At 41.6% G+C, this 23,869-nt stretch overlaps 1 protein-coding gene across 1 annotated transcript; it reads right to left on the bottom strand.

Annotated features, from left to right (window-relative positions):
* Nucleotides 1–15,033: 15,033 nt before the first annotated feature.
* Nucleotides 15,034–20,685, bottom strand: adra2b (adrenoceptor alpha 2B). Its single transcript, XM_053421208.1, has 2 exons — nucleotides 19,816–20,685; nucleotides 15,034–19,624 (listed from the first exon to the last, which is right to left on the bottom strand). The coding sequence occupies exon 2, from the start codon at nucleotides 19,588–19,590 to the stop codon at nucleotides 18,007–18,009; it is 1,584 nt and encodes a 527-aa protein (XP_053277183.1). The 5' UTR covers nucleotides 19,591–19,624; nucleotides 19,816–20,685; the 3' UTR covers nucleotides 15,034–18,006.
* Nucleotides 20,686–23,869: the final 3,184 nt, after the last annotated feature.

The following is a 23,869-nucleotide window of genomic DNA, read 5'->3' as shown; positions in this document are numbered from 1 at the left end:
ATTTGGGGAAAAAAATCGCAATTAGATTATTTTCCCAAATCGTTCAGCCCTACTTAAAACACAGTGTAAATGAACTCGTTTGGAGTCGAGTTTGAATCTCTGGGCTTGCGGACACTTGGATGACACCACACTAGCAGTATGGAGGAATGTTATGTTTTTTCTGTTGTTTTATAATATTGAAGTCGCTGAAACAATCTTTACCCCTGAAACTCCTGAAGTGTTTTGTGGACTCAAACACTTCACCCACCCCCTCCATTGGCATAGTGGTGAGTAGATAATGAGTGGATTTAAATTTTTCTGTGAACTCTCTCTTTAATGCTGTTCTGTTAGGCAAGTTTATGTTATGAAAATGCTCCATCTGCATTCATATATTGTATTCATACTAGAATAAGCTGTTACGCATATTTGCACCACGCCTATCCCCAGCTGCAATTTTGCTATTTGCATGATCTCATTACATTGATGTCAGTTTTGAATTGGTTAAAGTCCTCATCAGTCAGTCTATATAGCCATTAATGTGAGGTTAACGAATTTGTGTTGTCAATATGATGATTTAGGCAGCAACGCTATCGGAGGTCAGGTGGGACATCAGATCTGATCATTTCTGTTGACATGCTGATTAAATGTTGTTGAAGTCTTGACTATAGCTTTAACTCTCAATATTTTCAGAATGTTTGTTTACTATTTAAAACTATGTTTGTTGATAGAGGCTGTATGGAGTAACGCATCCTGTAAATATTTTCTCTCTGTGAGGCTAATAATTTGTGTGTATTTGTCTTTCGGTGTGTATACACTGGATGCTGCTGTCAAATTGCGATGTACAATCTCTTTAAAGCGGCAGAACAGCATATTAAACAGGAAGCTTATCTCAAGGATTTATACCCCCAGTTACTCTGTACACAGGAAGTTTAAATGTATATCTACAGATTTATGAGGACAGGGGAAAATAAAATTAGAGCAGCATTGCATTTTTGTCCATACACATGGCAGAGAGAGCCCTGCATGACACTAACTCATACGAAATATACAGTCACTTTAAGTGAGTAAAGTATTGCATGAATATAAATTAACTTCTTCTTTGAGCTAAACTTAAAAACAAAAAACGTTCAGCCCCTAATAATTATTGTTTCTCAGGTTTAATAATTAAGTTCTGACCAAAGAAAGACCACAAGTTTGCTGTCTGAGTATTTGTGCCTTCCTGTTATTGATTTAATCAGATCTGTACTCAATTTAACCTCTGCAGAGTTTAGCAGGAGCAGTTATGATTTCAGTTACACATAAGCTTTCTATCCAAACTACGGGCTGCCTTCGTGTGTGTCAAAAAGCCAGAAACTGATAAGGCAATGCTTAAAATACTGTAACGAAACTAAACAATGACTGTAACAAAACTAAACCAACTAACTAAACGTCTCAGGATTAATGTTGTTTATTAAACAATTCTGCCTGAACAAAGCTTAGTGTCCATAGAAATAGTTGTAAATATTATATTTCATGCCAAGTCAAACTCATCTTCAGCAGATCCCTGGTAGTTGTGGTTCTTCTCCAGTCATGTTCCATTTGGTTCAGCTTTATGATATGGTTTAATAATGCCATTTTCATAATTTATCGGAATTTCCAGAAACGCTACTTTCGGCCAGATTAAATTCATACTTGGCCAAACTTTGTGTATGGAAAAACCTTTGAAAAGGCTTCTCAGTGCATTTCAGACACTGCCTGTTTTTTTCCTTCTGTAAAAGATCAAATGTGACAAAAACCCAGAAAATAAAAGTTTTATACTTTTTTCTCATATATAATCTCTGTCAGTCTAGACAATACCATTACAGAAAGCGATTGAGTTTGGACATTTGATTATATAAGAAGGCTGCTCAGTCTATAAACAATGGTCTGTTACTTCTACAGCTGACATTCTGTCACAGTATCCATGTTTCTTTCCGCCACTATTCTTGGTTGAATGTAGTTTTTTATGTCAATGATTTATATGCTTCTGTAATACTCTGAGAGAAACACTATTTACAATACATATAAATATTGTTTCATAGAAGAAATACAAGAAATGCCATGTACTGTCCAAAGTATACAGGGTCTAGTCCATGAGTCAAGTTTAATTTACTGTATCTGTGTCACTTTTTATAAAGAAGAACTCATCTTCTTCAAGAAAGGGATATTGACTGACTGGTTGGAAGTTAATGTGTAATGGCAGATGTCCTCATTTATGTTGACTATGGAGCAGCTCTATATTTTGCAATATGCTTTAGTGCTAGTTTCTGACTTACACTCAGTCAGTGTCGATGCTCGTACAAAGCAGAATAACGTTAATAATATTTTAAGGTCGAATATACTGTATCAAAAGCCAGCAGATAAGAAAGAGGTAATCACTCAGAGCTTTTAATCAGTCACAGCTTTGCAAAATATCCACCACATCTCTGTGGTTGTGCAGTAAAGACGATAGTGAGTGTAAAGTGAAGGTGAAGACACAGGCCATGGATGAATGATAACGTATGAGGTAGACTGATAGGAGCTGTCTGTCACCCGTCTCTTCATCTTCCTACTGCAGAAGACTTCAAATCGCCACGATGGTAATCCAGCGTTTAATGTCAACAGTGGCAGGTGTTCACTTTGACTGTTATAGAGAACCATTCAATTACTTTTTTAATGTATTATTAATGTGCTGTAATTTAGAACTTTCCAGAATACCAAGGCCATAATAGTTATTAAAAGGAAAATCAGTTGTAGGATGACTAGGCACTGACTGCAGCAGCTGTAGTATTATCTCTGAGCCGGCTGTAGCTCTAGACTGTCTTTCATCATCTAAAAATGGATAAAAATGAGAAAACACATGTACCACATTCTTTTACTTTGTTTAATTTAAGATAAAAACTAATTAAGCAAGCCTATGTAGCCTTGGGGATAATACAATTTGATTTCTTATCATAATCATATAGAAGTTTAAGCAGCTCTTCAGCATAATTAAATCATAATGAGTTGAGATCAAAATGACTGCCCTGCATGTCCTCTTCTGCAATATAATTCTACTATAGCAACATTCAATTGGTATTTAAGTATTGGATTATCTGTTATCCAGTTGTATGTCAATTGTGTCCGACACATATGCTAATTTGCTTCATAGTTTTTTTGATTTGAAAGCAGTTCCCCATCAAATAAACTTACTGTAACCAACCAACCGAAACAAGCCAGACGTCTGTCATTGTCTCTTTATATTAACCTGACTTTTAGAGAACATGGTGGCAACATAACCAGGAGCCGAAGTTAAACAAATGTTGAAGTGTTGTGGCAGCTAACGTGAGCTAACTGTTTAGCTTATTTTTACCCATCGTATTAGCCACACACACCAGTCAAAACAAACACAACAGCCAAACTACATCTTCTCCACACAAGTTCAGTGAGCTTGTGTGTGTGCACCTGTCTTATGGCGCGTGCCTCGCTAGTGTCGCTAGCAGCGCTGCTAGCATCTGTTAGCTTCCTCCATCTTCTATCTACATGTGTTTAATTATCACTACAGCTCCTGGTTTTACCTCAAAACACTCCACATCATTTAACAGCAAACAAAACTCACCACAGTTCGCCTCCAATGTCCACAGGAACTATTCTTTCCTCCAGGATAAAATACAGCTTCTCCTTAAAGTGAAAGTTTAAGCTGCTAACCAACTCCTCTCCGACACGTCCCAAACCAAGATGGTGGCCGGAAGTGACACAAAGTTCAAAATAAAATTCACAAAAAAATGCTATAAGAGGAAATAAATCGAAATAAATGTTGGACATTATCATAAATAAATGTATTACCATTGAGGGGCTTATAAATATATAGGCTTTTTTTCATCTCTTTGCACTTTACGGAGGCAGGGTCAAAGATTGTAAGTGACAAATTTATGTCCAAAACTCAAGGATCCTTATTATTGAAAAGGGTATAATGACATAGCAAAAACTCTAAATTATCAAAATAATTGGATTTGGCTTTTTTGCTTGAAAAATTACTGACACGAAAATGACTAACACAGTGAGGAACAAATGCTAGTCTGGCTGGAGACAGATGTGAAGATCTTGTATGTAAGCCTTTCGTAGATTTAGGCCTAACCCCTCATACAAATTCATAAAGCTGAGGCAGATAAAGTGAAGCTTGTCTAAAGGAGAGACTGAAAGGAGCACAGGGTCACACAGATAAAAAAAAAACTGAAAATAGCTGCCAATTAGCTCACTCTATGAAATCCAATAAACTGTAGCTTGACATCATGTCTGTTATATTGTGGTGTATTACTGATCCAGATTAAACAGATATGGAAATGAAGAGCTGCCCACTTGATTGTGCACAAAGCACCAAATAATCAGTGATCATTACAAATCACTTCTTAAGAGAAGATACATGTTTCCCAAGACGGCACCCTTCATATTCAAAATATTTTGGTTTCATTTTTTGTATAGCAAGAGGCAGTTGAGATGCATTGTCCATCTTTGTATACAGTCTATGGTTTGCAGCCTTGTAACTTTGATTGGTGTTGAAGGTCTAATGTAAACTTGGGCTTTGTCCCTTATGACAGGGCCACAGCAGAACTCCTCTTTTGAGCATGTTGCAGAAAAAACATGGCTCCAATAAGAACTGATTTAACCAGAGCAAGGGTGGCTCTATCCTCGGCTCCTGTGCCTGCCGATTTGTCCTGAAGCCAAACTTGCCCCTGATGGCTGCCCTGTGAGAAGAAAGTGTGATAGAAAAAGTCTTGCGTATGGCAGCACTGTATGAATGTGTGTAAAAAAGTGTTCTATAAATGCAGTCTATTCCTCCTTATTTTCAGCTTAATTTCCCTTCTTCACTTTTAAAGTGGCACTAATGAACTACCACAAAAACATAGTAAGAGCAGTCACATCATCATCTGACTCTGACTCACCATGTATGCTTTTGATATCTTTAATTGTTTTTTATCATATGGGGGTTACTATCTGCAGTGTGTACGTGGAGTCATAAAATATTTGGTGCACTTTCAGTCAGGCGGGATATAGAGATAATTGGGCATCCACCCACATATGAATCATAAGGACACACTTATACAACTAAAGCTAGACTGATACAAAATGAGCCTTTCATGGTTTTATCATCGATCCCATCCATTGCTTATTCTTTGGGGGTCGCCGGAGGACTGGAGCCAATCTCAGTGCCCCCCGGGTTCCCCCTGGACAGGTTATGAATCTATCACAGGGCCAATACACAGAGATAAACAACCATTCACTCTCACAGTCACTGTGTCAGGATATTTCACAGGGATTATTACCTCTCACAAATATATTTAACACAAAAATCTCACTGTTGTTACAAGTCTAACTTGTGTGTGTGCAATATTTCCTTGATAACTTGTTACCAGGCTCCTGGAACGTACCAGTGTGATTTCATCTGGTGATGCCTGTGTAGGAGCGGTCTCCAGGTACGTCAGACAGCACACTTCAAATGCTCACTTTGTATTCACCACGGCACATCGGATCTCAGACTCAGTATGCATCAGTCGGCTCAGTGATCTGGTGGTCTGCTGCTGCTGCTGCTGGATGAGAACTTCACAATTACTTTAGTGGCTGAAAAAGTACTTAATGTTCTTAATGGGACTGTGTGTATCCATGCATGAGTGTGAGAAACACACACACATGTGGATTTAGATTCCATGATTCCCATGCTCACTAGGTGCCATTTTGCATCAGCCCTGTGTCATGTTTCATTATTGTTCATCCCATCAATCAATGGCCACAATGCTTGATAAGCAATCTAGAGAATTCCTCTGCTGTCAATCAGTAACACCTATCTCTTTCAATTTGGCCTCTGCTTTCCTGGCTCCCGTCACATCTCTGATCATTTGGTTAGTTGTTTTGTCGTCAGACATGCAATGACAGGCCCAGACGGACATCTGCCCTCAACTGCCCCAATCCACCCTCTTCATGTGTTATACCGGAAAAGAGTGTGAAATGCCTGTGAGAGATTTATATCGCAAAACACAGGCAAGCACTTGTGTGTCTCTGAGAAATGCCCAACCATGTATTAAGCTGTTATTTTCTTCTAAGAAACTCTGAATCATGTCATCTTACTGTTATGTCCTCAAATGGCCTGAAGGTGTAAACAGAAAAATCAAATTATACAATTTTACTTGGAAACCAAGTTGTAAAAAGTTTTTTGTGCAAGTTGGCATTCTGAAAATCCCACCAGTACATCATAGTTAATCTTATAATAATAATCAAATTGTGCTGTTTCCGCCAATAAAACATATTAGTGATTCATTAACCTAAAAACAGCATAATTAATTAACTATGAATAACTGCATGGGATGTTTTCGTTTTGCATATCTTAACTATCTGGTAGTTGGAAAATGTTGCTCAGACCCTGGGAGTGAAGACTTTGATATGAAATTCCAATTTACTATAACCACCCTATTCTTGTCTGTAAGTTAGATGGTTTTTATGTCTCCACTCGTGCTTCGTGAAAAATGACATGGCTTTGCAAACAGATTTTACATTTGACATTAAACATAACCAAACGACTGGTGTGGAAACAGTGTAGGAGTCTCATGCTTTTCAAAACAATATCCACTTTGCACAGGGAGGCTAACAGGAAATATTAATCTTAAACATCTCAGATGACTTGTCTCAGACGTCTGTTGGCACATGAAAGCAAACGAGGGTTTCCGCTCTTCATAGTTGCACTCATAGACTTTCTGCCTAAACGCTGATCAGTGACTGTGATGGAAGTTTGACCTGGTCAGACTTCTGAAATAAAGAGATTTGAGAATCTTAGTCTTTTAAGTATACTTTATTTCTCTCAGGGAAGGTCAGACAATCATACAGCATGCAAAGAGCAATCCTCAGAGGGAATGACAATAAAACATTCGCAGGCGTGTGCTTTTATGAGATTCAGGTGAAATGTGTGTGTGTGAAGAGTTGAAGAATGTTTGTGTGCGTGAACCGAGTGAAAAGTAAAATCCCAGGAGATAAGACTCTCTGGTGGAGAGTCTCAGATTTGTTGCTCTGATGTGCAGACCTTTTCAGAGACGAATACCTAGTAAATCAGGTCACCAAAGGCCATTTAGGCAGTTACACAAGCAGAAATGGTATTCATGAACAGAGATAATATATAGTGTGGTATAGTGGTATAATTTTTCATGACCGTGACAGATTCAGATATATTAAAGCTTTTGTAGTTTTGAATATTGTTGTAAATGCCTTGAGAATTGGGTAACTTCATTCTCCCTGCATGTCGGTCCCTATTTATTCAAGCAATGTAGAGTAATTGAAAATGTAAAAACTAATTATTCAGTACTATGAGCATAAAAGCTTCCGCACAAAAAGCAGGTGAATGAACAGTATGTGCAGGTCGAGGGATAAACAAGTGAAGAAAACAACAACTTTGATCCAAGAATCTCATCAAAGAGGCAGCACCTTACTATCTCTGTCTGCTGGCCTCAATATTGGTTTTCGAAGTGGACTAAAAAACATATTCATTAAAAAAAAATTGAAAAGCTTTGAAACCAGAAGAGAAATTCTTGATACAAAGACCTATACAAGGTTTGAAAGTTGAGACTGTGATAAGAAATAAATGCCTCTTTATCTTTGCTATGCTGGATGTTCTCCTCCTGTTTGTCACATGGAGCCCTTCATCCGCACTAACCACGGATCTCGTCACTGTTGGGACTTCAAAGTAGAGGGAAGAAGCTGTGGGACGGTGCCAGAAAACTAGGGTCAGCAGCCTTAATTATAAAATTGCGTTACAGTTCAAATGTATCATTATGTAATGATATGAGGAAAAATCCCACAATCATGCAGTTATTAAATCACGTTTTGGCTGATGGAATAGACTTGAATGAATTTAATAGAACATTGTAAAGTTCAAGCTAATATGTGGTAGTTTTTGTTGAAAGGAATAGTTTGACATTTCGGGAAACGTTCTTGTTCACTGTGTTGCAGAACAGTGGGAAGAGACGACCAATAGCACTCTCATGTCTGTGTGGGAGCAGGAAACCACCCCAGCAGCCCTTTGGCCCATGAAAACACTGGAAGCGGAGCCTGACTGTATCCAATTATGACAAAATCCACCTATCAGTATCTCTAAACAGCACTAATGATCGTGTTATATCTTGTTTATTTAATCTCATGCAAGAACTGGGGTGTAAAAATAAAAATTAGTGGTTTTAAGGAGGACTCTACAGTGGACTATTCACACGATCCAGCGGAGAAATGGCCCAGCACATTAGAGATGCTGATAATATAATTTTGTGTCTCCCAAATATAATTTTGCTAAATATCAGAGATGAACCTGCAAGAACCTGGTCAGAACCGTTTATTTCAATTTTGTTGAATGAAGTTGTCTTAAGTCCATACATTGCAGATTCTTTCTTTGTTTTTCATAAACATGTGGTGCAGCCTTCTGTGAATAAAGTATATATCCATTACAAAAAAGGAGGTTATCTTTTCACCCCAGCATCATTTGCATCATTTTGCATGGGTTTTCACCAAACTTGGTGGAAGGCACGGGGTCCGGACAAAGGAGCAGATCCAGTAAATCTTTCTACCTTCTTCTAAAAGGAAATTTATGTCATCTTCACATCAGATTCATTGATCTTGAGGAAAAATGCATCTCTAAGGGAGTCTGTGTTTGCAGGGGACACCTTACACATACACAAACAAACACACACACCAATTCACAATTTCGGTAAAAGACAATTTAGAGAGCAGACCAAACCTTTAGTCACCACCCATGTATAATTGAGATATTGTGTATGTTCAAATCATTTGGATTTGATGCAGAATGTTAGGGGACTGCTGGGCCTTGGCGGAGGGAATACACTCTACTCAGTGCTATTCTAGATTTGAATTGTATTGACTCTAAATCAAACAACATCACGCACCCGCAAACAGTCTCAGCTTGCAGACATCAGCAAAAATCTAACAAAACTGGGCAGTTTTAATTAATGAATAATTCAACATATTGACTTGCACTTGTTTTGTTTTAATTCCTAACTAGTGTTGTAATGGAATCTGTCTGCAAAGTGTTGAGTCCACTGCTTATCCCAGTATACAACTGTGTAACTCAGAGAGGACATGACACTTTCTCATCCAAACAGCGTATCCTGTTCATGTTCCTGTGCCAAAAGACACACACACACACACACACACACACACACACACACACACACACTGTCCACTCCAAAGATATCAGTGCGATGCTCTTTACAAGATTGATGTTGCACTGATTACGCTGTGTCAGTGAATGAACACAGAGTAGAGCATCCTTAATGTGTCAGCTAACAATGACATGCTGTGTCACAAAATCAGTGGATTTGGGATTTATTTTTTTGTTTTATTATTAATATTATTTTATTGGTTCACATTAGACAGCGTGTGGGTGCTGATACTCAGAATTGTGTCTCTGCTTGTGCAGTTGTGTCAGTTCGTCATCTGCTTCTCTATTCTTGGCTCCAGTTTGCTTTTCTTTGTGTGCACTTTGATTCGTGATTGCGCGCTTACCCCAAGTGGTGTGTATGTGTGTTTACGACTTCCTTAGCATGTGTGTGGGTTTGTACGTGCATGCATGTCCATGTTTTAAAATGAACTTTGTGACCTTTCCACGATGGCCCGGCTAAATAAAGACACTGCAGGCTCTCTCCCCTCTTCTTATTCAACAACGTTGCTTCGAAGTCTCACACAAGTTATCTCTATTATTGTAGGTTGACATTTCATGGTTGTTTTGCCTGTATGTTTTATTCTTTTGATTATTTCGAGACTCTGTTTAGTCTCGAAGGGGGGTTATGTCGTGTATTCATTAGACTAAAACATGTTGGTATGTGTGCTTAAAACATAATGACTTGGCTTAGATTGATGATGACTGCCTTTTGGACTCTTAGTCAGTCTCAGAGAGTCCTCAAGATGGTTATCTTATTTATTCCCTAACTCTTGGGTATGACCTTTGATCTAGGGAATTGTTTCTGACCAGCTGATGAATGGATTCAGATGGACTGTCTTTTGATTAACTTATCTTGGTCCTCAGACACAAAAATGTGCCGTTATAGTCAGAAATCCCATGTGGGATGTGTTTAACCTGAAGTCATGGGTGGATCCAAACTCCCTATATATGTGTGCTTTAGACCACTGCAAATCAGATTCACTATTCGGCTTGTGAATCTCCGGGTATCTAGATGCTCGTTTTGACCTGTAGTTTCTTGTAATAAATTCTATTATACTGAAAGTACTTGGTCCTCGGAGTCCTTCCTTCATCATCTACAAACTTCAACAACACTCTACTGCTCAGGGATATGACAGTTTCAAAGGGGAAACTTTTTCTTTTCAATCAAATGATTGCGTTAGGATTCAGATTCTCATCAAAGTTCAGTTTTCTTTCTTAATATTAAAAAAATAGTGCTAGCAGAGTTATTACAGCAAAGCCTGATGCTGCCCATGATAATAATGTGACAATTCAGCCTCTCTGTTCTTTTCCTCACCAGCACCAGGAGGCACAATAATGCGTCAGGGTTTATATCCATGAAAAACATTTGGATAATTGTGTCCACAGGGAAAGCAGAAATGAGCCTCATTCCTAATTCAATGATGAAGCCATACACAAATATTTCTTACAAGCGTCACACTTGCAGCTGGAAAAAAACGGCAGGGCTTTTATTTTTGATGTATCTTTTGTGTGCTTTTTTTTGTTTGGTTCAGTGCAGACTATTCAAACTCTGTGTGTATTTGAGAGACCTCACTGAGAAGATTATGCTCTCTCCAACCCTGAAGACCCACACACCAAATGGAAACTGGGACACCAAATTCATTTAGTGTGTGTGTTCCAGGGATTACTCATGCTGTGGGCACCTAACTCTGTTTATCCAGTCACATTGTGGGGGCTCCTCTTCCTCAATGGATTAAATTTCTTCATTCATAAAAGGTAAAAGCGTGTTTTAAAGTTCGGTTTAGGCAAAGGTTTACGTTATGATTAGGGAAGATGTAGCTCTGGTGAAAAGTAGGGTTCAGGTTAAGTTTGGTTTTAGGTTTAGTTTTAGGTTAAGAGTCAGGGTTATGGAAGTTATAACTACGGTTCAGGTTAATAAGTCTCCAGGAAATCTGTGTGTGTGCGTGTGTGTGTGTGTGTTAGAAACCTGTAACTCTATTCAGTTAAGTTCCATCCAATGTTAATTGTACTTTTGTGGACAATTGCTCGCAGTATATATCTATATTTATAGTATTTTTTTTTTTTGACATTGAATAATTTACTTTCATGTGCCGCAAACGGCTGAGATGAATTTTCCTTTAATAATGTTGGGCTGCTGGAGAGGGTCACACTTGCTAATGTCCAGAGGAATTAATAGTCATATCAAAACAAATACACACGAATACAAATCGATAGAAAAAGAGGAAATACACCCAATGAACTTAAAAGTGAAATTTGTGGATTAAAAGTACACAAACAATTATCAGACTGAAAAGAACTTTCTTCTCAGGATGTAGTCAGGAATCGTTTATCCCTGAGCAGCTTTTTCCAAGGTAACAGCTAATACAGAGTGAAATAAACAATAAAGAACTAACTCTAACACAGCTTTTAACTCTTTACTTTTAAAAAGGTCTTTGAAGGCAATGTCCTCATTTCCTAAAAGGTTCTCATTCTCAAGGTCCAAAGCTCTATTTGGTCCTTCCAAAGATGGAACCCACACACACACACACACACAAACACAAACACACACACACACACACACACACACACACACACACACACACACACACACACACAAACACACACACACACACACACACAAACACACACACACACACACACACACACACACACACATACACCAAGTACCACTCTGTTTATCAGACTCTTAAGCACAATGTCAGCTTCACACTTTTTGCAAAACAATACACACAGTGATCTGCAAAACACTAAACACACTTGTATACATTAAACACAGAAGGATATCAAGATGTCACTTCCTTGCAATTCCTAAGCACAGCCTGTCAAATGACCACCCTATGAGCCAATTGGTTAAACACAACATGTTTAACCATTTGGCATTTAAACACAGCATTGCTTAATTGTAGACACAACTATCAGGTTTAAGCACTATAGCAATCACATGAATTCATATACAGTTTTTTTCGATTGCATAAACACTAAAATCAAAAGTATAACACAATTATCAAACCTGACACTCAAGGAGCAAAACATGGCCCAGATCTATACCACTATAAGCACAATGTCAGCTTCACACTTTTTGCAAAACAGTACACACAGTGATCTGCAAAACACTAAACACACTTGTATACATTAAACACAGAAGTATATCAAGAGGTCACTTCCTTGCAATTCCTAAGCACTGCTTTCAAATGACCACCCCTATGGGCCAATTGGTTAAACACAGCCATCAGGTGTTCAAACACATGAGTGCTAAATTGTAGACACACCAATCAGGTTTAAGCACTATAGCAATGCAGCAGCTTACTTCACCTGTTTTCAACCAAAATGGAGCTTGTGCTCAAAAAAGAAGGAGAGTGAGGGTGAGAGGGGGAATCCACGGAGGTGGAGAAGGCTGCGGCTGCGGCATTAGTAATGATGTTGTGTGTGATGTTGCATACTGCACACATAACTTTCATAATGTAAATGTACTGTATTCCAGACCTATGCTGAACTACACAATCTTGTCTTTCACTGTATTTCTGAGAGTTTTACAGATGGATGCTGAGGAAATCGCATGAATTCATATACATAGATGAGGCAGGGTTGGTAGGACAAAACCAAAAAGGAGAGGCAGAAATATCATTGGCCACGGGGCTATAATCCATGTCCCAGGGCAACGTGGGGGTAACATCACCCTTTGTGCTGCCACTACACAGAATGGGGTCCTCCTCCGTCACACCAACATGGGCCCTTACAACACAACTCACATTCTCAAATGTTTGGACCGATTACACAACATCGTCACAGCAGTAAACCACAGGCACCAGATGCAATCCATTGTCATCTGGGACAATGGGTCATTCCACCGCTCTGCTCTGGTCCAGAACTGGTTTCAACACCATCCACAGTTTACAGTACCAAACCTTCCACCATACTCTCCTTCTCTAAACCCAATCAAAGAGTTTTTCTCGGCATGGTGGTGGAGGGTTTACGATCTCCAGCCCCAGGCTCAGGTACCCCTCATTGAAACTCTACAGAATGTTCGGCTAGTCTGATATTTGTCGAGCTTGCAGTGTTATGCACACTCCTGTAGTAGCATGAAAACTGGGACATGTTTTGTTGTGATTCTCCATGTTGACATATTGACTGATTTGGGGATATGGAGAGAAATAAATTCAATTTTCATGGGACTGCAGCATTGGTCTTGTGTAGTGTTTGGTGAATTTATTGTATATTTGCACTTTCTCAGAGTACTTCACTTATAGAACTCTAATCACTGAGAACTGGAATTGCTAAAAGTGTTTAAGGTTAGCAACAGCAGTGTGTAACTGGCTAAAGCAGAATTAAGTAATATGAAGCGTGTTTGTTTCATATGGCAAAATAATATTGTTTTGATAAAAAAGTGTATAGTTTTTATATGAGTGTTTAGTTTTGCAAAGGATCTGAGGTGTTCTGCTGATTGGGTGTGTGGTTGTGCTGATTGTGTTTAGTGTTTGAAACACCGGGCCCTGTTTTGAAAATCGTGCTTAAACAATCGAAAAAAACTGTAAAGCAATTCTAATCATAATTGCCTGTGCTCCCTTAAAAATGAAGTTTTTATCACAGATTTCACAAAGCGAAACTGCATTTCAGTGCCTCTTCCTTCAATGGGGCGAGACACCTGCCTGAGTTCTGTCTCCCATTTCTCATTCTGCCTGTTGGGTGTTTTTCAACAGCCAAATTACAGAGTGAAGACATCTATCTGGCGTCATAACGTGGAGAAGATTGGAAATGGAAACGCTCAGAGCTGGAACGACCCCCACCCCCCACCCCCCTTCCCCGAACAAACACATACAGTATTCAAAATGGAGAATTCTTTATCCGTCATAAATTCAAAAATGATGGTATCTGTTGTGCATGCACATATTCGTGTGTATATGTGTTGCGTATTTTATGTGTGTCTTATTATTTTTTTTCATGTTCGATGGGCACTATCTTGTGTGAATAACAATTTAATGAGTGTGTTGTATGTCATGTTAGCTGGACTCTTTCTCTCCGGAGAATCCACTGCCACCATCAGGCCTGCTTGAAATTCTAGCTGAGGACGGAGAATAAGGAGCTTAGGGACACTGTAAACACACACCTCATGGATCCCGGTGCTTGGCTGAGATGTGTTATCTGTTCACCTCCTAGGCACAGCCATGAATATGGAAATTAAACCATGAGGATGTAAAGGTGGGGCACCACTTTACTGGCGTGCCTTCTTTGTGTTTATATGTGTGTGTGTGTCTGTGTGTGTGTGTGTGTGCTGAGGGAAAGCAGAGAAAGAATCTTTGCTTAGAAATCCACAAACTGCCCATCAGCATAAATCAATTACAATTCATCGTAGGCTTGCTGACCTCAAATATAACAAGCTGTCATCATAAGTATGTGTGTGTGCTTGGTTGCATCTGTGTGCGCACTGAGCAGGTTTCATGACTTGAATACAGTATGTGACACTTGGTGCAGGATGAGGCATTTAGTATGTGTGTGGGTGCATATGTGATATTTGGCAACATGCTCTAACCCCTCATGCACTTCCCTGTGTTTGCCGGCATTAGGAAACATTATGCTGCATCTGTCGGTGCCTGCTCCTCCTGTTTCATCAAGATTTTACAACGACATCTTCAACTACCATCAGCCCAGACTGTTTCTTGAAGTTGTGTTGCTATTCAGGGCTATTTCATGATGGCTGGAAATTGCTTTAGAATCACTAAACGTTCAACACACATGCGAGACAAACATCATTCTATAAAAACGCACATGTTTGTGGAACAACTTATGGGTAATTGTCTTCCCTGAAATACTTTTTTTCCCCTTTTCCCCCGATGTTGCATTGTGAAAACATATAAAATAAACGAACCGGGGAATTGTTCAGGCTTTTTCAAGTAGCTTTATTTCCAAACTGGAGAGGGATGATGACAGATGGGGAATAAAAGATTGTGAATCTCACACCATGCACTTGGTCCAAACACAGTTGGGGAAGAGACAACACAGGCGGTTCCAGAGAAAAGGATGGTGATCAAGAGGCGGATTACGGCATCTGTCGCCTTTAAGTCATAATACATACGTTTCAAAATAAGCAAAGCTGCATTCTCACCACATTAAGCCATGGTTCTGAGCAGGGTTTGAGCAGAAGTACTTCCCATTTATTGGAAGCAGCCATCAATACATGACCTCCCTGTCTATTTTTTGATATAATTGTGTAGCTGTTGGTGTTTTCGGAGAGATAATAATGGTTTCAGATGAGGACAGGCAGCAGTTTTACGAGTGCACAGAGTTCTTACTCCCAAATATTCTGTTAAATCACTTATTGAATCTCAGAGCAGCTCTGTGGCTCTTATGGATTGAAGCCCTAATGTCCTGCAAATCATCCGCCTGAAACTGACTGCGGGTGCTATTGACAAGTTCATGGTCAATTACTTCTTCAGGAGAAGTTTGACAACAGAAGCACTGGAGTTGAGAGGTTTTCCTGCTGCAGGTCGCTTCAAACTTTTTTCATCCATGAATGTGCTTGTATCTCCGATTGAACATTTTAGTGATTTCATCAAACAATGAGGACAAATGTTGCTCTGTTCGATTCTGCACTTTTTGCACATAACTCAAAGTTCCTGTTCCTTCATGTTCGACACAAACACATCCCCCGAAGCTGAAATAAAGCTCAGTCTCACGAAGCGAGAGCTCCACGGCATAAATCAATTTTGCTCTTATTCAACATATTAAAAACCTGTACAGCGCCCTTGCTCTTTTGAACAGCTCCGCTTCGCTTGACTTGTAGAGTAAAAAGCACAGTAACTGAACAATAAATAGGTAAAAGACAGAAAACACCCAAAAATTTTGAAATAAATAATACAGTATTTTCCATCCTCGCCTCCCATACACCAAATACATTAGAGCAACACAGAGCCAGATATCACAGAGTCAGGCTGGTGTCCTGTGAGGCTCTTTGGTCCCTTGAGGGTGATCACTTGAAAGCCATGTTCTTCATGTCACTGTTAAACACGGACTTTCAGCTCAGTAAGGCTTGCTCGCCCACCTATCTCTCTACCAAGTGAAACATTTGCGTGTCAGACAGCGAGGTGATGCCTGCACCAGGATTTCAGGGCTTTGTTCTTATCAATATTACAGTAGATCTGTGGTCCATAGCAGCCGGAGGAGGCACTGACATTTTCTACAGGAAAACACCGAAGTCAACACGCACACCTCACACTCACACAGATCAGACAATTAGTCAAATTGAAGTGTTGCTGCTGACAGCCCTTGTCCCATTGAGTCAATACGCCCGTGTGCCGTTCACAGTCGCAAATACATTTTCTTTTTTCTCGCACTTTTTTCCATTTTTTTTTTTCTGTTGTGTTGTTGAGAAAAAAACTGACAGAGCCTCAGTCTGTTGTTGAGGAAAATGAATGCAGCATTCATCCCCTCGCCTCTCAGCAGCCAACCAAATGTGCGATGTCGAGGTCCACTGCAGGCGATGATGTGACAGAGGCGTCGGCAAAGAATGACTCAGCCAAATGGTTTCTCAGAAAAAAAGGACAACCCATGTTGGAATAAACAGCAGTAAGATTACACACCCATAAATGCATTGTCCGTCTGCCCTTTACAATCAATGTAAATATCTACCTGGCAAATACTGCTGGAAAATAATGTTCACATGTTAAATGATAAGAGTCTTTTTTCTCTTTTTTTTTCTCAGTCTTCAGCAGATGCAGCTCACATAAGAAACTGTGAGGCATTTTCAAGAGGCTAAAAAATGTCATATGTGACTTAAATGTCCAGATACCGAGGCAGCTCCTTACAAGGGACGTTCAGGCCGGTGGGATTGTCGGGGTTGAGTCAAAACGCAGGAAAACAGCAAGCCAAGAGGATCGGAGGAGGGATGGGTCACACTGTCTTATCTCGATGTGTCCAAAATCCCCCTCGCACTTCAGCCCATTGCGCATTCCGTGATAAGCGAAAGCCAAGAGTGTTAATACAAACAACCTGAGTGTCTTCTACGACCCCAGCTGAGCCGAGAGCAAGGTGTCTGACAAAAAGGCTTTTCTTCAGGGAGAAAGGCTGCCCTTGTCTGTGCTATTACCTTTGAGATCACCAGAAAACCTTTGCTTGTTGTTGCGCTTGTAGATAAAATCAAGAAACACATGTTTGCCCCGCAGCCGGGCAAATTAAGACTGCAGATGTAAGAAATCGTCACTAACCGTGTGTGATCCTTGTGCTCTGTATTGATAGAGAAAGGGCCCTAGGCTCCTTGGAATCTAAGGTCACTTCTCCTTCTTTTCACCAGTTTTCTTTAAACCCAGAAGTTCTACAGTCCTTAATAACTACAAAAAACCTATATATATATTATACATTAAACATCTTATATTCTTATTCTGAAGTTAATTCTCAGGAGTTGTCCTCCTTTCTCCAGGATATCAAGTCTGTTTTCTTTCATATGGGTATTTCGTCCTCTAATATTTATTCTGCTTTCTCTCCTGGTACTCTGCTTTATTCAGTGAGATAACAGAGATAAAGCTGTGCATTTAAAATCTTATCAGCATCACTGAAGCGCGAAGCAGTTTATCATTGTCCACCTCTGTCCCACATCTAATTGTTCAGCCACACCCTGTAAAAATGATGTGCGTATCAGAGTCGGGATTTCACTGTCCACGTTGGCTGCTTGCGCACACTGTGGTAAAAGAGTGTCACTCTGTTCTGAATTTTATGCTAGAATTTCCATAGTTCAACATATTTTTGAAACAGCCCTTTCAGTGTTCCTAGAGATGGAAATTGTTTTTTTTTTTTTCTGTGCCTCAGATTTATAATTTGTTTTATGTCCCAGTCCAATACAGTGGATTTCTATGCTAAAAGAAAGTACCCTTGGTGCCACTGCACAATATCTTTTTGAAGGCCTGTCTGAACTCTTTGTTGAAGATGGTGTAGATGACGGGGTTGAGGCACGAGTTGCAGTAACCAATCCAGAAGAAAAACGTAAAGAGAGGATCGGGGATGGTACAGGTGTCCGGACACACAGCCTGTAGAGAGTAGGAGAAGAAGAACGGGAACCAGCACACCACGAAGACACCGATGACCACCGCCAGGACAAAGGTGAAGCGTTTCTCTCTGTTCACCATCGCTTTACGCCTCGCTGCCCCAGGGTTGTTGTCTGTTTTTGACTTCCTCCCTGGCACCAGCCGAGCCCCCTTTGAAGTGGCAATCATGTCCCGGTACCGCTTGACTGAGGCCGGGGAGTGGATGCCCCCTCCAGCAGGGGATCCTGGCATGCTGGGGCTGCCTCGACCTCCTCCGTGGCTGTGCTCCATGTCACTATCTGTGCTTGAGCTGTCACCATTGTTATTGTCAGCTTTTTTCCCTCCCCACAGCTTGCCCTTCTTCTTCTTCTCTTTAGTCTTGGCAGGAGCAGACTGAGGCACAGGGGATGGGGGTGAGGGGCCATGGGGAGAGGTATCAAGGGAGGATGTGACAGGGGTCATGGCTGTAGAAGGGGGCGGAGGTTGCAGGAGATTGTTGGGTGTGGGATTCTGGGCGGTTGGAGACTCTCCTTGGGTTGAGGAAGGGGTAATGGCAAGGGTGGGGGGTCTGGCATTGGAGGCTTTGTTGGAGGAAGGGGGGGTGCTTTCTTCATCATTTTTGCCATTAGCCTGTGCATGGCGTTGAGGATGACTTGGCGTGGCACAGCCAGCGACATCCTTCCTGGGCTCTCCTGGTGGGCATCGGGTTCTCTGCTTGGCTATTTGGTAGATTCTCACGTAGACCAGGATCATGATGACGCATGGTGCAAAGAAGGAGCCAATGGTGGAGTAAAGGATGTACCAGCGTTCATCGTTCAGCTGGCACTGGGGGCCTCTGTCGGCCTCCCCCTCCCCTGGCTCGCTCTTGTTCAGTGAGAGCAGGGGAGGGAAGGAGATGATGGCGGAGATGAGCCAAACCACCACAATAGCGGCTTTGATGCGTCTGGGAGTCCGCTGACGCCCATACGTGACCCTGGAAATGGAGAGGTAGCGGTCCAAGGAGATGGCGCACAGGTGGACAATGGAGGAGGTGCAGAAGAGCACATCCAGCGCCAAGTAGATCTCACACCACAGAGACTTAAAGTACCAGTAGCCAAGAAGTTCATTAGCCAGGGAGAAGGGGATGATGAGCGTGGCCACTAAAATGTCCGCAGCAGCCAGTGACACTAAGAACAGATTCTGCGGACCCCGGAGCGCCCGGCTGGTCAGGACAGCGATGATGACCATGATGTTGCCCACGATGGTGAAGAGGACCATACAGGTGATGGCGGTGGCAAAGACCGCTGTGGCTTCGGGGGAGTACGGGGCGCCCCTCAGGACGCTCTGGTTGCAGGGCACGGAGGCTCCGGAGCTGCTCAGGCTGCTGTTCCAGCCGCTCAGCTCCATGGAGCAGCTGCTGTCCAGAACCGAGGCCATGCTGGGTGTAGTTCTCCACGAGTCTTCACAGATACTAAACAAATATATAATAATAATATATGTGTATTAAAGTTTGGACATTGGAATTGTTTGTAAACTGGTTTTTCATCAAGGTCTCTTTTTTTTTTTTTTTAATTCGTCCTAACATAATTGTATGTTTGTGCAGATTTAAATGTTCCATCAGGTTTTGGACAAAACAGATAATGTGATAATAGTTATATTCACCTCAGTTGCTGTTGTTTCGTCTCTGTGTTGTGTTCAAATGTTAGCTCCCTCGCATCCGCCACTGCAGGTCTTCCAAGTCCATTTTAAGCGCACAAACAGTCCCGGGCGATGTGCGTCGAAACACGGATCGGTGCCTTTCAATTAAAAACGACGCTCTACCTCTTTGTAGAACAGATTTCCCCACAGAAATACAGAATTAATATTGTGACTCTGCCTGCTGCGCATCAACCCCTGCAGAGTTACAATTCAGCCAGAAGCGCAAAATACAGAAAAAAACTTCCTTGCGCGCAAAGCTTGATCTGTTTGTCTCGGTTGATTAATCGTTGTCTTGAAGGAGAGAGATTCAATTTGCAATGATCAAATTTCCGGTCGTGAACAGCGAGGCAACAATCAACACACGACAGAGCGGTTTAGAGTGAGCGAGCTCTGCACTTCTCCACACACCTCCGTGCGCCCTCGTTTGGAGACGCGCGCCTTGCCGAGCGTCTCATGTGAGGAGCGGTCACAGAAAGGCTCACGCAAAGTGAAATAAAGTTAATATAATGCAATATTTAGGTTGAGTCTCTAATAAAACATGATGCACGCGTTTCCAGCCACTCGGGAAGGAGACAGCTCAAAGTTAACCTCAAGCTCTCCGGCCCTGCGTGCGCACGGAGTCACACAAACGAAGCCAAAACGCAGTGTCTTCCGTGGCGAAACGATCCCTGCAGAGCTGCGTCCGTCTGGAGTTGTTTCTGTCCCCCCGCAATTTTCACCAGGATGTCAAGATTCAGTCGCTCCGCTGGCGCACATCACCCGCGTCCTCACAGAGGCGCAGCCGCATCTTTCTCTTGTGACCAGAACCTTATGAAATCTAATAAGTGGGGTTGCCTCCCATCTCCCTCTTGCGCGTCTTTTTCAGAGCCGGTGATGTCACTGTGGAGCGGAGGGCGTCATGGGATCTTTCTCTCTATCCCTCCAGCTCTTCTCCCTCTCCCCCCCCCCCCCCCCACTCACGTTAAAACGCTGCATTTGTGTTAGGACTGGCTTGTTGGGTGGCACCTCTGAACGCTGGGGGTGTCCGGATGAACATTTCAGACATTCATTTTCATGCATTCACTGAGGTCATGTAGGAGTGTTGTATCTTGGTCATTCACAAAAAGAGCATAAATGAGGTTCTCATTCTCCACTGTGACAAAGTGGACACATGTTTTTGATGTAATAAAAGCATATTAAGTCCACACGTTATTCCCCAAAACCTTTAATTTTAAGGAATATCTATGAGTAGTGATCCAAGTCATGGTATCTTCAGTAGTTAAGATGTTTCAATTGAGTTGTTTATTTTGAGGAATGCTGCCCTTCAAAGTGCCAAATGATTGATGCAATAAAATGCTGTTAACAAAACAACAAATTTCAAACTATGGCAGACTTATTTTTTTAATATAATAACCTTCTTCTGCCCAAAGCTGGACAAGCTAATATACGTCAAAGTAATGGTGATTGTTTTTCCTTATACAACCTGCAGTCGCCGACTCACACAACTTAAATGCACTGTGTTATCTTCCACTCCGGCTCACAGGGCAGCCTCTGCACTGCATTTACATCACCACTTGATTTCCATTTAAATCCCTCTGCCCCTATATGTGTCCTGCAACTTCCTGCCTCGTGAAACATGGACACCCACGACATCCCCTCATCGAGTCTGTTGCCTACCTGAGATCAAGTGTTCAGTTATGGGGTGAAACATAGGTCATTCTGCTCGTTTTACAGAGACATAGATTAAACAGGAAAGTGGGTGGGTGGTCCCTCTGTTAAAAACTCAATCACTGACAAATAACACAAATAAACACACACACACCACACTCTTCAGCCCACACATGTGCACGCACATACAATCTTATGAATGGTATGTGGGAAGGAGGTCCTGCTCACTTTGTTTTTGTAGAGCATCCCCCCCACACAGTGTTGCATTAATGAGAGAGACACCCAGAGAGGCGCCCATGGAATTACAGTTGGGAGCCCTAAATGTGTGACCCGAAGCTGCAGCCGATAATGTTTGCAGCATTTTTCTCTCCACACCACACATTCTAAATATAAAGGGAAAGAGAACAAAGCTTTTAGCGGGAGAGTGCACTCCAATCAAGAGCCTCTGTTTCCGTGGGTGAACTGTGCTTCGTAACGCGCTGGAATTGCATTCTGGGGGAGAGGGGTGTGTCATTGATGCCAAGGTTATGGAGGCCGAGCCGCACACAGTGTTCAATACACCACTTTTGAAGTGCTTGTTGTATAAGAGCATGTGATATGGAAACGCGTACACGCTCACGCAAAACAGCACAAAACACGACCCTGGAGGAGCTTCTGTTGTCACGTATCACACGCAGGGGATGGAGTTTGCACCTGGTCTTGCAGAGGACACTCACTCTTTGACAAAGCTTTAATTCGCTTCAAAATCCCTGAAGTCTCCCTGTAAAGATTTAACACTGCTGAGAAGAAGTCTTCTCCAAATGCGTTCCAGCCTGACTGCAGCCAGGTCGGCATAATGCTGCAAGGTTTCTGAGGAAGGCTGCGCTCACTTACCACAAAGTCCCTGCCCTTTGCACGATTTCATTATAGGCCCACCCATCCATTCGGAAAAGTTATTGATTTGATCCTGCCCCCTGTTTTGTGTGCGCTCATAAGTTTTGTGTGCAGTGGAGCTGTTTTATTTCAGACCATGAGAGTGAGGACAGCCTGGGAATGTGAGGTAGTTCATTGATCTCTTCTGAGGGCCAAGATTTGGGTTTATGGTTCAGTGGGTTAGGCCTGTATCTGTAAAGTGAATGTTAGGGAATAGAACAACGCCCATTTTGGCTTGTCAATCATCAATCAATCAAAATTCTACTTGAAGGGCCGATATTCACAAATCACAATTTTTCTCAGAGGGCCTAACATGGTGCGACAGCCTCTGTTCTTAAGCCTCAACAAGAGAAGGGAAAAAGTACCAAAAAAATCTATTAACTGATCAGCGATCAGCTGCCACCACGATCAACTGCTACCACAATCAGGTGTGACCACGATCAACAATCCACCACCACAATCAGTGATCATCTACCAACACGATCAGGAGCCGTGATCCATAATCACCATCATGATATGATCCATGATCATTGTCTACGATCCAGCATCATGATCCACGATGTGGCTGCCGCAGCGATCCTGGATCTGCCAGCGATAAAACACAAGGGCTGCGGGGAAGAAGTCAAGTCAGTAAAATGTATTGATGAGACATTAATGTGATAATGAGGGAGGAGAGGAGAGAGGAGATCTGTGTGTGATGTGTCAACCGACATTTCAGACCTATAGCAGCATAACTAAGACATGGCCCAAGACAAACCCGAACCGACTCTAACTATAAGCTTTATCAAAAAGGTTTTATAAGCCTGCTCTTAAATATAAAGCGGGGCCTGCCACCAATTCTCAAATTGGATTATACTATAAGTTGCGAGCAGGCCAACCCGATGGTGGTTTTCTCTTCTCAGACTGATTGTGTTGAAGGTTTTTCGAGGCCCAGAGAAAAATAAGTACTATTTAATCACAAAGATTGGAAGAAAAGAAAGAAAAAAATATATGGAGCCTATTTCCCATTGATTCACATTCCTGCTAACCCGTCCACTGGGATGGATTTTGTGTGGCGCTTTAGTAACTCACCAGGTCGAGCACACATGATTAAGTCCTTACTGAAGTGTGCCAGGTTTGAATCCAGTTTTTGCCCTTTGCTGCATGTTGTCCCACATACATCTATTTCTCTAACTCTCTTAAATGTGTGTCTCTCTGTCGACTTTCCAATCACAAAAAAGGGAAAGTAAACCTGATAAAGAACAAAGAAAACAATTATACCAGTGACATTCCTCAGAAGTTTGGCATTAAAAAGGTTTGTGTATGTGTGTGCAACCTGCAAACAATTACAGAAAGCGCTCCCATATGGTCAAACAGTAATTTACCCAACTGCTTTTGTAATGATGACAACTCCTGTTTGTGTGTGTGCCTGCAGGCCACAGCAACTGTGTGTTGTTCCCCCACACTGTTATTCTCAAGC

This window comes from Pleuronectes platessa, chromosome 4, assembly GCF_947347685.1.
Source record: "Pleuronectes platessa chromosome 4, fPlePla1.1, whole genome shotgun sequence".
Classification (NCBI taxonomy): domain Eukaryota; kingdom Metazoa; phylum Chordata; class Actinopteri; order Pleuronectiformes; family Pleuronectidae; genus Pleuronectes; species Pleuronectes platessa.
Note: the sequence above shows the minus strand (reverse complement) of the source record. Positions and strands in the feature narration are given on the sequence as shown.

What these genes read in the sequence shown, in the direction of transcription:
- adra2b (XM_053421208.1), bottom strand. Translation starts at nt 19,590, where the DNA reads ATGGCCTCGGTTCTGGACAGCAGCTGCTCCATGGAGCTGAGCGGCTGG.